At 36.2% G+C, this 17,026-nt stretch overlaps 1 protein-coding gene across 2 annotated transcripts in view; it reads right to left on the bottom strand.

Annotated features, from left to right (window-relative positions):
- Positions 1-6,395, bottom strand: part of LOC122077568 (OVARIAN TUMOR DOMAIN-containing deubiquitinating enzyme 12) — an 11,751-nt gene extending 5,356 nt beyond the window's left edge. The window contains exons 1-5 of one of the 2 annotated variants that reach the window (XM_042643536.1): positions 6,166-6,395; positions 5,254-5,426; positions 3,103-3,176; positions 2,179-2,233; positions 1,977-2,051 (exon numbers count right to left, since the gene is read on the bottom strand). In XM_042643536.1, coding sequence (XP_042499470.1) covers positions 1,977-2,051; positions 2,179-2,233; positions 3,103-3,176; positions 5,254-5,421 — 372 coding nt within the window. In that variant the 5' untranslated portion in view covers positions 5,422-5,426; positions 6,166-6,395. Of the gene's footprint in view, positions 1-1,976; positions 2,052-2,178; positions 2,234-3,102; positions 3,177-5,253; positions 5,427-5,942; positions 5,964-6,165 lie in introns of those variants that run through there. The other variant, XM_042643537.1, reaches the window with a different exon arrangement.
- Positions 6,396-17,026: the final 10,631 nt, after the last annotated feature.

The raw sequence follows: 17,026 nt of genomic DNA, 5'->3' as shown, positions 1-17,026 counted from the left end.
TTTTTTTTTTTTTTTTTTTCAGTTATTTATATGTTTTACCAAATTACCCGAAATTTTGAAATGCTAATCACAATTATTTTTTTTAATATTTGTAATACAATAAACTTCATCATGAGTATCTGCAAATAAGTTAATAATCTAAACTCCAGCTTCTATTTTTTATTTATTATTATTCTAGAAAATGATTCAATCTAAAGCTTAGCTCCTATTCATCACAATTTAACTGAAATATCATGATAAGAGAATCCTCTCTTTGGTTATATTTTCAAATTCTCTTAAGAGAATAATTTATAAATTTCAATCATAATTTGTGAACATGAGTCCACATGTCACCAAAACTTCACCAAAATCATGTAAGCCAATATATCACCAAAATTCTGTATTCTTAGAAATTTTCTTGAAGATATTATGGAATCCACCGCCTCTTCAAAAGCGAATTTCCAGCCCAAATTTTACCATATTACAATGAAATTCCAAACATCTTGAAAGAAGAGCTAGTTTTAGGAGCAGACTGGATTATTGTTACAACTATAGTTCTAAAGTCTTATCCAACTACTTGGAGTTAACCACACAGATCCTTAATACCATTTCATTCTATAAGACATGTCTTCTACCGCGAATTTCCAGCCCAAATTTTACCATATTACAATGAAATTCCAAATATCTTGAAAGAAGAGCTAGTTTTAGGAGCAGACTGGATTATCGTTAAAACTATAGTTCTAAAGTCTTATCCAACTACTTGGAGTTAACCACACAGCTCCTTAATACCATTTCATTCTATAAGACATGTCTTCTACCGACAGATAAGCACCTATATCTTTTCCCATCACTTTAATGCAGGCCATTTTTGCCCATCCAGTGTCCTATCATCTGCTCTAATATGCACCACATCAGCCATGCTAAGCAACAAATTTGTCAATGTTTATCATACATGGCAAACCATCTCAATGGGTTTTCCTCATGGCCTAATTATGTCACAGATTGGCAAAACTCCTGAGTTCCCTCAGAATCCTTATTATTATTTTTTTTCTAATCCTATCACCTTTTAGTCTTCACACGGATCGAATTCAACATCCTCAATATCCACGCAAAATTAGAGAAAGAAAGGTCACCCATTTCAATGGTAATCCCAAATAACTCACCTAGTCGAGTCAGGGGGAAAAAAAAAGGGAAAAAGGAAAAATAATTTATTGGGAACCTTTGGAATCATATATTGCATCAAAATCCTCAGCTTGAAAGTCAGAATCTAGAGATTCACTATAAAACCGGAAAGGCAATGTTGTCAACAAGCCTGCCTTATAGATTCCGTTGTTAATTAAAGAGTGGCCCCGGTGCTTGATTTATACAAGTCACTTAAGAGTACCAAAAACAAGTTATAGGTCTGTCTCTCTCTGAACCACTATAGCCTTGAATTCACAAAATAAAAAAATAACCTCTTATCCAAATTTTCGCTAAATGGAGTGAAGACAAGTTTATGGTAATCATATCCAGAAGAGACGATCTTCAAGGGACCTAGTAAACACCCACTTTATTGCCTAGGTGATAAAGAGGGCTAAAGACAAATTGAACCAAGAATCAGCATACTAATCAGACATTATTTTCAAAATTTGGGAATTAATATAATGTGAACCTCCTTAGGTCATGATTACTTCAATTGATATCTTTACTTCTATTAGTTTGGCTAGTTTTAAGTTTTTATGAATGCAACTTTACACCTTGCTCAAATAAAATCTCAGACAAGGTTTCAGTCCTTGTGTTTGATTAGAGTTTTCATTGCCTTCTTAAGTGGGGATATAATCAACAACCTCAACTTTGAGACTAACAGCCATCCACTTGAGCTAATCAAAATATGACATGCTGATCATAGGTCTCATTGCACATTCATAAAAAAGCAAAGGGGAATATAATATTCATATATCCCCTAAAACTTCACATGTAATATGACATCAGACAGACGAGAGAGAAACAAAATATACCTGCTTCACAATCTCTTTCCGAACATACTTGTGATAGTCAGGAGACTCGTACATTTGATCCGAAAGTGCACGGAACTGAAAAATAAGGAAAACAACAAAAATAGTTCTAAAATACATTAAACTACAAAAGCTACAAAAGCTCCAAAAATTAAGAAAATGCAGTGCATGCAACAAATTGTCTTCTAGTTGTAAGCATTTGGACCTGACAATTTCCATCTCCTGAGACCTTCACTTCACACAAGCCATAAGCACTCAACCTAAAAGAGAATTTGAAGAGAAAATATCACTTAACATAATAGCATGAGACCCATTACAGAGAACAAAGGAAGAAAAAACATGACTGAACCTTCCACAATCGATAAGGATTACCACAAGCACAACACAAAAAGAGGAGGTGCACTACCGCCATTTACAGTGCTGTCATCTATGAATTATAGGCACAAGCAAGCAGCATGTCCCATGTAAAGCATTAGTTTGGACCCTACTTATTTTCCTTGATGTCGTGATGCAGTTACATTAGATATTAATCCCGTATGGGGGCCCATGCGCAAGCTTTGGAAGGGCTCATAAAGTGTCTATGTCAATCCAATGGGCTGAAATTGACCTTAGGGTAGTTATATTATAGGTTGGGCCTTTTATTTTTTAGAGTTTCATTGTAAGAGTTTTGTTTTGCGTTTATTTACTTTCTTGAGTGTGCGGGTGTGATTAAAATTTATTTTTTAAGACGTCCCATTCGCATTATTAAAGAAAGAAAAGAAAAAAAAATCATATCATGAGATGTGATAAGCAGAGAACTTCAACATAATATGAAACGGCCAAGTATTGAGACATATTTGGGTGCATAAGCATTGAATCAAGCTTTTAGACTTAGCAACTGGGTTTTATACTTTTATAGTTATTGCTAATTTGCTATTTTTCCTGAAAATTGTAACAAGCTTTCAAATTTGACAACTGATAGCTTCCTAACTGATTTGCCATTTTCCTTTTCCTTTGTCTTTTCCTTGACTCTTCATAATTTCACAAGAAAAATAGATGGGGGGAAAAAAAGTTCCGCTAGTTCCTAAAAGTTATTGTGACAAGAAACTTCACAGAAAAGATTCATTGACTACTAATTAAACAAACATACCTCTGAAGCAGCCTTTGGTGATCCAAGCTGGCCTCACTTACATTTGGAATGTAGGAATTTATCCGTGGAACATGCTGAAATTCTGAAAGTCAGATGCTAGAAAATATGCAAGGAAGTTGCTTTCTTGGTTGGAGAATAGAAACTGAATCAGTGAAAATTACAAAAAAAATTCAAAGAGTTTTGGAAATTTCATTCAAATACCAAATTGGAAAGAAAGAAAACCAATGAAGGCATGAGCATATGCTAAACAGGAAGGTCATGTAGGGGCAGTGCAGTAAATCAACTGCATCTCATAATGACTACAACAGGTACTAGTGATAACTTCATTATTTAGTTTCCCTGTTGCATACTGCCAACTTTAATAATTTAAAGTTTGCTAGTATCACTGTATCAGTAACTGTGCTTCCCATTTCCTAAATATTTGTCAAGAGTCAGGTCCTGTGGGTGTGTTCAACATCTTAAGGATGATACTCTAATCCTTAATGGTATTTATCTTCCCCTGTATTGAGGCATTATAAGCCTCATGATGGAAAATGAATCAGCAATAGTTTGGATAATTTTTTTTTTTTCAGGTCAAGGTGGCCCATGAAGTAATGTAATACTGTAATTATTGAATGATCAAAACAGTACCAAAACAGCATTGAATCACAGATTAAAATCCGGATTTAAAGGAACATCAAATAGACTAAGATCAGATGGTCAACCCATTGGACTAAAGGCCCAACACATATATAACCCACCCAAGGCTTATTTCTAAAAAAAATAAGCTCATTTAGATTATTTATCTACATCATGAAGCCTTTCTCATCTAACTAGAAAGATCCATGCTCTTGTTTGTTTGCTTAAGAGACCACCTGAGTGGACGTGCAAGTCCGGGAATTCTTTTCTCAATGACTAAACAAGGACCACCAAGTCTCAGTTTAGTCTGAAGATCATCACAACAGCTTGACTATACCTTTTGGTACTTTCTTTTGTGTATGTCTTAGAACCACTAACCCCTACTATCAGGACTGAGCTTTGAGTTCAGCATTTCCTACTTGATTTATTATCTTTTACTTTTTCAGTAAAAGTCAAAAAGAAGTAAGGTATCACTCAACACCAATCTGAATCCAGAAGAAATCAAGGATGAAAAGCATTGAAAATGACCAAAATCAATGTCTTTCTCCAAGATGGCCACATATGAGCACAAACCAATCCAGTCCACATTATATGTGAACTTAAAAGTTACAAAAGACTGTATATCTGAAATCTGAATGGTAACAGAATGTAATCAAACACAGACAATTCAGCAATTCACATACCGCTAATCTTTAAAAGTAGTTGCCAATGTGGCATTGACAATTGGTATGTGATCATCACGATAAAAATTCATATATATATATATATATATATATATGCGAGGCAGAACAAGGCCATCACATTGCCAATAAGAGCCCCAAAGGGGTGGCTCAGTTGGCAAAAATTAACACCTCACAATTAAGAGGTCACAAGTTCAACTTTCCTCGGGGGTATGCTTATCCAAAAAAAAAAATTGCCAAAAAGAGCAGAAGAAAGCACTGAACAACTAGATCTGGAAAATTAAAGAAATTGAATCTATGATTAGCCGTAAGATTTCAATTTTCCAGGGGAAAGTTAATTTTGAGAATACAGGACCTTTTCATTCATTTGAAGAACCCAACTCAGTTTTTTGTCCTGAATACTTTCATCATTGAAATGAAGCAGTTTCTTTCTATATGAGTGATAAGTCAGACAAGGAGATTGAAATATGTGTTTATAAACGAATAATATGGATGAATGGATATTAAATTTATGGAGGCCAATATGGTAAGGATAGTAAGAAGGAACACAGTATGGATGGGGAAAATACAGATGATGGTACAACACAGAGTATATATCTCCAGAAGCCATTTAAAATAAATAGGAGCCAAGAGAAAATCAAAAGTGCCTTCTAACTCCATCCAAAATATGGATGCGTACTGACAAAAACTTCAAACATATTTTCTAACCATAATCAAAACTTCATGAGACAGTGGCACTGTTAGCTTCACTACAATCAAAAGGGAAAGTAGCTTAAAAGTTAAAAAAGAGACATCCAAACCCATAATGTAAAGGTTTGGACATCAACATGTCAAGAATGATAAGCTAACTCACAGGAATAGGTGCGAGGTTAGTAAGGCGTCTAGCAACTGCACCATCTAACTTAGCATACTCTTCTGAAAGTACAACAGCAATCATCCTATCATCAGCGACATTTTGCTGACAGTTTGAAGATGCAGAACTAGAACATTCACCGACATTCTGTGTTACACTTCTCGTCATATAGCCTGAAAACAGAAACCCAATTCATTATGTAACAACAGGTTCATCAACCTTCACTTGAATATAAAATTTCAGTAAAGACTTGTAAAAGATAATCATCATCAGTCAACCAAGCCATGATTACAAACCAAGGTTAGGCATCGATGAGAGTCAATAGAACAACAGTGATGGTGCTTAAAGACAAAGAATGAAACATCAAAACATATCCAAAAGCTAGGTCTGGAGCAGATTCTTCTTTCTAATGAATAACAGGATGTGTCAATTACATACTATTGTTTACTCCAGAGATCATATTAGAAACAATGATGTTATCTCCATTCTATTTATATGCTTACGCAAGCATTGCAAATCATGTGTCCAGGTGCAAGAATATTGTCTAGATTAAACAGCCTTACAATTCCCAACCATATCTGCCCCCCGTCATGCCTTGGCCTCCTAAACAGATATCAAATCGAAGAATAAAATTCAAGCTCAAGAAAAGAAAAGGTTATATCTCTAATCCTCTAAAGAAGTATAATTACATAATAAAGCAGAAACGAAGCTGAAATCGATATTATCCCATCACATAAGAAGGTGGAGTGAGGGCAAATGGATAAACAACCAATTAGAACGGGAAAAAATCCCAAAGCGACCGACACGAAAATAACAGACAGTATTATATCCTAAAAGGAAACAATACAATGTGTGAGAGAGAGAGAGAGATACAAAAAAAATAAATTATGCAGGATCGTATGATTATAATACCTTATGATGGAAAAAAACGATCAATCGTCGACAGAGAAAATCGCAGAAGGAATTAGAGATATCAATAAACCTAAATCTAATATTGACGGTGTAAAGAGCGAAGAGACCAGATAGAGGGATGAAGCATGAAGCATGGAGGAAGAGAGGATGTAAGAGTTTCGTCTCGTCACCAACCGGCTATGTTGAGACTTGAGAAAGGTTCGAACTTCAAAGCAAACGAACTCGGAATCGCTCGAGATCGGACTCAATCGGACGGAATTTTTTTTTTTTTTATTTTTTTCCCATATATTAGTATGGGAGAGGGATAAGAATACTAGCAGGATACCCAGGTATCAGGTATGCTAGTGAGTTGAGAACCGTTAGATTTGATCAACTTAAATTAAACCGTTAAATGGAGAGATGATATACAAACTTTCAATCCACTCTTGCTACACATTGTCTCTCCCCTCTTCCTGCTACCCTTTACAACTGATCGGTGACAAGTGATCGATGACCGACGATGCTGAATCTCCTTTCCACCTCTCCCTGCCCTATGGTGGATCTCCCTCCCCGCTCCGATTTTTGGTTTCAAACTATACTCCTTCATCTTCTTCTACTTTGTTTTGCTTCTCAGTTTACTTTCAGTTTTCTCCAATTAAATTTCTGATTTCTAATGCGTTCAGTTCTTCAAAGGTGAGGATTTGCCATTCATGAGTTTAGTCACCACCCGCCTCCATTGAGGACATACATTTTAACTTTTGTATAGATCAATGGACACTCTCATTGAAAGTTAAAAAATTGCAACAAATAACTCCAATTTATAAAAGTCAAGAACAGATTCAAAGAATCCAATAATCAGTCAATCTTTCCAATAAATGGGAAAACTGTTACAACATATTCAAATAATGCGTTTAGATTGTACAATAACAATATATGGATTAGGAAGGACAAATGGGGGTTTGGTTGCTATGGTGTGCAAGGGAGAGTCAATAGTTGCAATGGATAGTTGAGAGAGATAGACAGAGTCGTTCTGACCAATAGCAATGGGGCTATACAGTGGTGCGCAAGGGAGAGACAGAGGTTGCAATGAACAGTTGAGAGAGATAGACAGAGAAATGGAGTTGGAGGTGACGATCAGAGACGAGATGAAGCCATTCCAATCAGCAGCAATAGGGCCATACCGGCTGCCGCAAGAGAGAAATGCAGTGAAAACACCTATTTTTAGGCACGTTAGGGTTTACTGCGTCTGAATCTAGGATGGAAGGGGCAGAGGCGGCAGGCAGGGTCTCTAGAGGCAGGGAAGGAAATAGAGTGCAAGGAAGAGAAGAGTAGTGGAGGATTGACGAAAATTTACAAAAACAGCGGAGGATTGACGGAAATTGACAGAAGGGATTGTGGAGCCAGAGATGGAGAGGGGAGGAGCGGGAGAAGAAGAGAGATTGTACACTGCCGATGGTGGATAGGTTATGTAAGACAATAATTATAAACGGTTTAGATGTAAACTATCAAATCCAACGATCAATAAACGCTAGCATACCTTATTCCTAGGTATTGCGCTAGCATGCCCAGCCTTTCCCTATTAGTATTTAGAACATTTCACCGTTATATCGGCATCTGGGCGATACTGAATCCCTGATACCTAAATCAAAGAGAAAGAGTTTGGGGTCAAGGGGAAGATAGATGCCCCCCTCTACATCCTCTGCAATGGCTGCAATGTTGTAATGAGTACTCGAATGGTTGAGAGTCTCTTGAAATGTGTGCTCAGATACTCTAATTTGTTGGATGCTTACTACAACGTAACTAGTCAGCTACCGAGGATGTTGACTCTAGATAGCAAATAATATAGTTTAATAGACCCTCTAGATTGTAACACGCAACAAATCTCTCTCTTTCTCTCCCGCTCTCTCATTTTTTTACATTTGCTAATATATGGATTTAGATCCTCTAAGGCGTAACATGGCATCCTACGAGCATCCAAAGCCCAAAAATGCATTGGGCTACGTGTGACCGTCTTGAACTTCGTGTCAATACATTTTTGACCATTGGCTGTGCGCTGGACACCCTGTTGCGCCACAGAGGAGTTCAACCCCTAATATACCCTTTATCCTTTACATAATGGTACTATCTAAATCTAAATCACATGTAGGTGCATTTAGAATTTGACCCTTTTTTTTTTTCATTTTTTAAAATTACTTTTTATTGTTTTGGTATTATTTTTAAAATTTTAATTTTGACAAAAAAAAATTTAGAAAAAATGCTAGCATTTCTCACGCTTGGACATAATCCTTAATTATAAGGGACCATGAAAAGATGCCCTTATCCCGTAAAACCAAGGGTTATGGTTGGGCATAGAGAATGTAGGAGTGTTTTTTTTCCTAAATAATTTTTAAAAGTTCTTTAATAATTATTAAGTAATTATCAAATCCACCCATGGGTTGCCCATATGGTTAGGGTGAATTGGGAATTGTATGGATAGGCTCACTGATGACGAATTTTCTCTCCCTCATTATATTAGCCCTGTTTGTTTAGTGGGGAGTAGAAGGTCGAGATGAAATCTAAATGGTGATGAGATGTAATCGACAAGAATGAACACGAATTGCTCTCTAATAAGTTGTTTGGTTGTTATAGGGAAAGGGACAGTTTCAGAAAGTGAGAGAGATATTTAAATGTAGAGAGTTCGATATACAATATGGTACGTGCACTGTTTTACCTCTCTTCGCTATCTTGAGAAAAGGATAATATGAAGGAGGAAAAATAGGAATTTAATTGGCTTAATTGAGAAGTAGCCGAGCTTCTATTCTCAACAGAGAATTTGTAGGGGACAATAGTTCTTATCATTTCCATTCCATTAAGCTATTAAATAGAGCCACATATGAGATGGTAACTGTTTAAACTCCTCTTTAGTTATAACTACAACACTCCTACCACTTTTGCCACTACTACCTGTTCACAATAACTAATCACAATAACCACTCACGACACAACTCATAACCACACATAACAAATTCCTCCCGCTAGAGTTTGATCTTGTCCTCGAGACTGATATCTTCCCATGCCTCCTCTTTGTAACAACCTTCGATCAAGAATAATTTCTTGCATCGATGTCCAGGAACAAAACGGTCATTACAATTGTAACAAAGTCCCTTAACTCTCCTGTCTTGCATCTTCATTGAAGTGAGTCGACGAACGGGAAGAATTGAACCTTGATTATTTGGTTTGATGTCAGGTGGGATGCTTTCTTTTTTGAGTGAATGATCGTGCATCTCGTACAAACGAGCCAATCTAATAGCTACGGAAAGAGTTGTGGGGCGACCCGTGAGAACATCAATCTTGATCAAATCCTTCAATCCACTAACAAAGAAGCTAACTTGCCGGTGTCTGATGGAATTCAAAGAATTGCTCCGCCCAACAAACCCAACTGGCGGTATCTTCCTCCCCATTGTATCTCGGGAAGTCCAATTTCACCAATTTGGGCATAAATGACTGATTGGAGTTGGAAGAGCGTGGTGGTGGAATGTTGTCTGAAATTCATAGGCCACCCGAAGGGAGTGAAGCTCTCGAATTCTCGCCTACCTCTTGTTGCGTGGGGGGTGGTGAGGAGTTGAACCTCTCGATAACTTTGGCAAGTTTAGCAAGGATTTGTTGCTGACCTTCTTAGAGAGAGTGCACATCTTCCTTAACCTTCTCTATACGTTGCTCCATACCTAAGCTCTGATACTAAGCTAGCACGTGCACGGTTTTACCTCTCTTCGCTATTTTGAGAAAAACAAGGATTATATGAAGGAGAGAAATTAGGGTTTTAATTGGCTTAATTGGGAAGTAGCCGAGCCACTCTTCTCAACAGAAAATTTGTAGGGGACAGCAGTTGTTATCCTTTCCATTATATTAAGCTATGAAATAGGGCCACATATGAGATGGGAAACGTCTAAACTCTTCTTTAGTTACAACTACAACACTTCTACCACTTTTACCACTACTACCCAAGCACAATAACTAACCCTAATAACTTATCACAATGACACAATAACCTACAATAACTAATCACAATAACCACTCACGACACAACTCATAACCGCACATAACACAATACCTAATCAGATCAGCCTGTATTGGTTTGGATCATTTTACCCTTATTTTTCATTTTGATCTGATATCAATATTGAATTAGGATCCGCAGGGTATTGATCTTGAACTCTCCCCTTCTATAGTAGAGTGAATTGTGATTCCATCAATCCGATATCAAAACTTAGAACCCTAGAGAGGAGGCCAGGGAGAAAGTGGGGATGCAAAAATGGTTCTAAAAATTGAAACGGAATGGTCAGTATTTGTCGGATTGGAATGGTATCTTAACCTTTCCCAACCCGATCCACATGTATGATCCAAATGTAAAATTGTAATAGACACTGACATTTTATAATAAAGAAAAGAGAAAAGAAATAGGTAAACGTATCGATACAATCTGTTTGAGGATCAATATCGAAACGGTAAAGCTGACAAGAGGTTCTAAGGGTGAAGGAGACGCAGATTTCGCCGGGGAAATGACATGACGAACAAAGTCGTGGTTTGATCCCAAGAGTGTGTTGGAGTTGGAGTTGGAGTTGGAGTTCCCTGAAGGATGGGGGAGAGACGATATCAAATGAGAAGTCCATCATTTCCAGCGATATCATCAACAGACAACAGTGCATGGTCAGCTCCATTTGATTGTGCGAATCAGAGAATTGAGGCCAGTCCCAACCTTATTTAGCACCGTACGTGGTTTGGATCCATGATAATTGTATAGAGTCCAACTTAAACCCCTAAGTACAATATATAGAGGTTAATTTGATTTCTTTTTTATGGGAGCAAACTTGAATCTGGTTCACTCCATTTTATGCTCTACTAGTCTACTATGTATACATGTAATACATCTTCACTTCATTAGGATATAGAGAAGAAGAGAAGAGAAGAGAAGGAGCACATGTAATGTTTGATCAAGTACAAAAATTTTAGCTTATGGATTTGGAGATTCTAACTATTGTAGGAATTCATTCTTACCTTCTTTTTTTTTTTTCATTTATATGATGAGTTATATTTTTGGGAGAGGGATAGGAATGCTAGCAGGATATCTAAGTATCAGGTATGCTAGCGAGATTTTAACTGTAAGAGTTGAAAGAACCGTTAGATTGAGAGAAAAGGTTCAAAGCTTCAATCCACAGCTGTTACACCTAATCTCTTCCCTAATTCTATCTCCACCCTTGGTAGCCAAGCCGGAATGTTGCCACATCTATCTCTCTCTCTTTGTGTCTCTATCCATCGTCCCAACTCAATTCTACTTCCGCTTCTCTCAATCTCGTCTCGTTTGTTCTCGTTTTACAGGTGCTCAAACATAATGAATCTTCACGTTTTGTTCTAGTTTTACAGATCTACTTCTGCTTCTCTCAATCTTGTCCCATCTCCTACATCCCAAGACCTTTGAATTTAAAGGTCTCATTGAAATAAAACAAATTGATTTTTTACAGGTGCTCAACATAAATTGGTTTCAGAAGCAGCCAAACGCTAACGACAAGGCCAGATCTTGTCAAAACCAATCAAAGATTTAGTTTTTTTTTTTAATAAAAAGGATTTTCGCCCCATCGCAAGATCCCAACTTTTACTTTGGTTTGGTTCTCTGTTCTGGACATCAAATGTGGTTCTCTTCGAAACCCTCACTATCTTGTTGTGGGTATAGTTTGCCCATAGTCCCTTTTCCTAGTCTTAGTGAGAGATTCAACTCATTAATCTTGTTTGTAGCTTGTAGTCCCTTTTCCCAGTCTCGGGAGGGATTCAGATAGAACCGATGGGAGTGGGAGTCGGAGTCGAAGTCGAAGTCGAAGTCAGAGACAGAGAAGGAGAGGGAAAAGAAGAGGAAGCGAAAGGCAACTTAGGTAAGACAACGATATAAACGAATGAGATCGATTATGTTTCATCTAATAGTCTATAATCGCTAGCATACTTGATACCTGGGTATCCTGCTAGCATTCCCGTCATTTTCCCTATATTTTCTTATTTATTGATTACTAATCATAATTCACCATTTATAACGGGCCTTAAGGTTAAAGACAGGAGCCCATAAAACATTCCAAAACATAAGTTTCCTTATTTGCGCCTCCCCTTTGTGTGTGTGAGCATATGAAAAAATAATAATAAATTATAATAGGGGTATTTTTATCATAGTATAACAATAATCTAAGACATGTTCAAGCCTTCGTATAATTTACAGAAATATTTAAGTGTTTTCGATAATTTTTGATAAAAATATTATAGGGGTGATTTACATCAACCCCCTCTTAACGTTTGCCCAAATTACATCATTCTCCTGAAAATAAAAAAATTATATTTAAACCCATAAAGTTTGACGCCGTTAGTGTTAGTTTTTGGGATACAGAAAGGCATAATTACCCTCCACCCTCTTCTTCTTCTTCTTCTTCCTTTTCTTCTCCTTCTTCTTTTGTTGTTGATGATGATGATGATGATGATCTTCATCCTTCAACCTAGATCGTAAAAAAAGGGGGCAAGGACTAGTGTAGGGATTTCAAATCTGAAGAAGAAACATCTGAATTGATCGAAATGGGAGAGGAGGAGGAGGACCCTTACAATAAGTGGGTTGAGGATTGCGGGTACTCAAATCTTCTCAAGAACAATTATCGCGACCTTCCTGTTAACTTGTCATACTACAAGTACTACAACCCCAAATCTTGGTACAGAGGAGAGGGTTCATCGTCATCCTCCAAGAATCAGAATGGCAAATCTCCAGCGGACATGGGTAAGGGGTTTGTCATCGCCGCCGCCGTCTCCGCCGCCTAGAATGGATTCTTCTGCCGATGAAGATGATGCAGCAGCGCAAGTTGTTCCGATAGAAAGAGGGGGACACTTCAAGCTCTGTCTTTCATTGCGCTCTGAATTCTCGAGAGGATATCATCGATCTGTTTCCCGCAGTACGTGTTTTTGTTAATGCAGATCGGATATGCTTAGAAGCCAGTTGAAGAAGCTAATTACACCTCGAATCGTCACCAAAGACATAATGATTCACGCATCACAAGCTTTTGGGGTTTAAATTCCTAGAAAACAAACTTCATAGAAGCTAGTACCAAACAGTAAGTTCCATGAAGGTCTAATGAAAAGTTGCCAGTAGCTTCTCTTCCCTTTTTTTATTTTTTATTTTTTATTTTTTTGGGTAGAAAGTTTCTTTTCCATTTTACCTCATAGTAGTAATGTCTTATGAGAGGAAGTTCTATGAAAAAGGCTTTTCAGATTCCTTTTGACAACTCAAGGAAGACGAGAGAGGGTTTCGGTCCAGTAACCTCTTCTTCTCCTCCTACTCCAAGGGATGGAAAGAAACTGAATGAGAGAGAGATTTTTGAGTTGAAAGGTTAGTTCTGATCGTTTGATAAGATGCCCGTGAGAATGGTGGAGAGCTTGGAACCATGAAGAAGACGAAGAAGAAAAGAAGAAGAAGGAGGAGGAGGAGGAGGAGGAGGAGGAGTAATTATGTCTTTCTGAATTTTAAAATCTAACACTAATCTAACAGTGCCAATTTTGTAATTTTAAATGTAATTTTTTTATTTTCAGGGGATGATGTAATTCGGACTAACGTCAATAGAGATTGATGTAAATCACCATATAGAAAAATACTTCATAAGGTAATTACTAAATTTTTATAGTCCCCATTTAAATTTGTGGTCCAACCTATTCTTGAAATAACACTCTCTCTCTCTCTCTCTCTCTCTCTCTCTCTCTCTCTCTCTCTCTCTCTCTCTCTCTCTCTCTCTCTCTTATATATATATATATATATATAATTACAGAATTAAATAATTTAACTCCTACAAATATCTTATTTTGCAGACAAGGTGGGAAACCATTTCCTATTCCACATTTCCACACACAAATATCTTAATTTGCCGTGTGAAATTAATTGTCAATGCCCAAAACTCTTTGGACTTTTTGTCCATATCATCATCTAATTTAAGATCCTTTGGAGATAAGGTGGGAATCCATTTCCTATTCCACATTTCTACCCACAAATATCTTAATTTGCTATTGAGGAATTAATTGTCCATGCCCAAAACTCTTTGGACTAATTGTCCATATCATCATCCAATTATAATAATTTTTAACCAGTTCAACTACTATACATGCCAATATAATGCTTGAAATATTGGTTAAAAATTAAAATTTGTTTGGGACTGTTTGAAAAATGAAAACCCTTGATAAGTAATATATATATATATATATATGATTAAGATGATCTATCAAAATTTGACGTATGACATATCCAAAGGATCTCTATATATCAAATGGTAAAACTACCAACTTGTCAGTCACATGATAGAAATTAACCATGTGGGAATGGTTTTCCATATAAGGAATTTTTATCCGTAAAATAAATAAATTGTAAGAATCAATGGAAATAATGTGAAGAATGCCAAAATGGTCTAAACTGAAATTGACAGAAAATATTGAATCTCTGAGAGCAAAAAATTTCAATGAAATATGTGTTTTACTTTTACCGTAGAAATGGATTGTTTTGAATTTCTTGAACAAAAGAAAATAGAATTTACATATACATAATTTGGTCATACCAACATCTCATCATGCTCAATATACATAGTTTTGTTTGACATTCTTTAAGGTGTCCAATAATTATTTGTTATTATTATTATTTTTTTAAATAAGAATACTTCTTGTCATTTCATATATTTATTCGAAAAATAAAAAATATATAAAGATAATTGAAAGAACAATAGGTCATAAAATTGATCAGATGGGCCAACAAAGTTGGTTGGTGGCCTAAAAGGGAATTACGAGATCACTATCGATCCAGTTGTGAGGTTGGCAAGTGAGAAGCATGATGGAAAGAGAGACATGAAAAAAGGAAAATATGATGGAAGTGTTCTTCTTGAAGGCCCGTGTTGATTATTCCAGTCTAAACAATGTAATTAAGGTATCTCTAATATTACCTACCCTGTACGCGGTTTCAAAATCTGAGAAAGAGCATAAGAAAATTTTCGATCGATCTCTTCTCTTTTTTTTTTTTTTTTTTTTTTTTTTTTTATACTAATTCTGACGTACAGTTGAAGATTACTGGAAACGATGAGGGTCAAGGGATCGATCCCTTTGTTTCGGCTTGAACTTTACTCCCAACTCCCAATTCCCAATTTTGGGATGACGACTTCTTAGCTTAGATGATTCCGTAATGCTTCCGTATGTATGAATGCATGTGTGGACCACATAAGAGTATAAGACTAGATCGGAAAACCCAAATTCAAAAAAAAAAAAAAAAAAAAATGATATTTTCATCTATTATTGGACTGAGTTTTCCTTAATTCAAAAAGTGAGGGAGAAGAAAAAACAGAAGATGAATTTTTCATCTATTATTATTGGACTGAGTTTTCCTAATTAAGTTCCCGGACGGTTTGTATTTCTAATATTACAGCTGGGGTGGGTGGGTGAGTGGGTGGGTTGGTTGGGTTTGATTTTTCTGAGACATACCAAACCAGCAGTGGAACAGAGAATGCATAAAATGATGAAGGGAAAACGCGTAGAGAGACTTACAAGACACCATTAATTAATAATAGTAATATAGATTATATGGGATGGAATATTTTATTCGTAAAAGCCCGCGTGTTATAGAATTATTAGAATTAAATGAAGAAATTGTTTTTTCGTTTTCCATTTCAGTTTTGATCAGTGTTTTGTTTTAATTAGTTCTGTAATTCTGTATTCCCTAATCTTATATATGTTTCTCTATTCTTGGGTTGTCGCTGTTCCATTTTCATTATGCACGACTCTTTGGCGTCCTTGATTCAGAGATATGCTTCTCCATGTATTTCTCTCTCTCTCTCTCTCTCTCTCTCTCTCTCTCTCTCATCTCAAAATTAATGTCAATGATATATGTATATATATGGGAAATTTACTATCATTCTCTTACACTTGGTCTATATTTACTAAAACTCTCTTACTTTTTATTTTTTTTCTGATATTTCCATTTTTTTTATTTTTATCTCTTTCTCCCCTGCGCTTTTTAAATACCCAAATTACCCATCATTTTCACATGTAACCTATTACACATTTTTCAAATTGACTAATTCAAAACATGGTTTAAACCAAACCACTTACTTTAGCAAAACAAAATTTACAAGGAGTCAATTAAAAAAAAATGTCAATTTCTTGTTTAAAGGAAACAAAGTGAAAGATACAAAGGGAAGAACCAGAAGCTTGATTCCTTTCTTGGTTGAGAAGAAGACCTCTTCTCCTTGCAAATTTCATTCTGGACAAGGCAGTAAACAATGTTGCCATCTCCTATGACCCTCAGTGCAACTTAACTCCTCCATTTGAACTCTGTATTTACATAAACACAAATGGGTAATTTGTCACCCATTATTATTTAATGAGTGGAGATTTTTAGAGAGAGAGAGAGAGAGAGAGAGAGAGCAACAAAGACAACAAAGGCGAAGGGTTCATTTGATAACGTTTCTGCCGTTTCTGTTTCAAAAAAGGCAAAAATATAAATTTTCGTTTCTACAAACAAAAACGGAATTGAAGGTGTTTGATAAGTCATGTTTCTGGAAGTCGATAGTAACCAGTGAAAGAATGACCACGAGTTGTTTCCAGAAACGGAAAAACAAGTTTCTACTTATTTTGCCTGGGTTGTTTCTTGAACCATAAATAGGTAGAAATTTCAATTTCTATTTCTGAAAACAAGTTAAACGAAACAGCTTTATCAAATTTTTTTGTTCCGTTTTTGTCGTTTTTGAACACAGAAACACATTTATTAAAACGTTATCAAAAGGGTCTGTCGCTACCATCGAGCTCCTTAATGAGCTAATCAGCAAGGCAACGCCCCCTGTCTCGGAGTGTACAGTAG

The sequence above is a fragment of the Macadamia integrifolia genome, chromosome 4, assembly GCF_013358625.1.
Source record: "Macadamia integrifolia cultivar HAES 741 chromosome 4, SCU_Mint_v3, whole genome shotgun sequence".
Taxonomy (NCBI): Eukaryota; Viridiplantae; Streptophyta; class Magnoliopsida; order Proteales; family Proteaceae; genus Macadamia; species Macadamia integrifolia.
The sequence above is the reverse complement of the archived record's forward strand: the minus strand, read 5'-3'. Positions and strand labels throughout refer to the sequence as shown.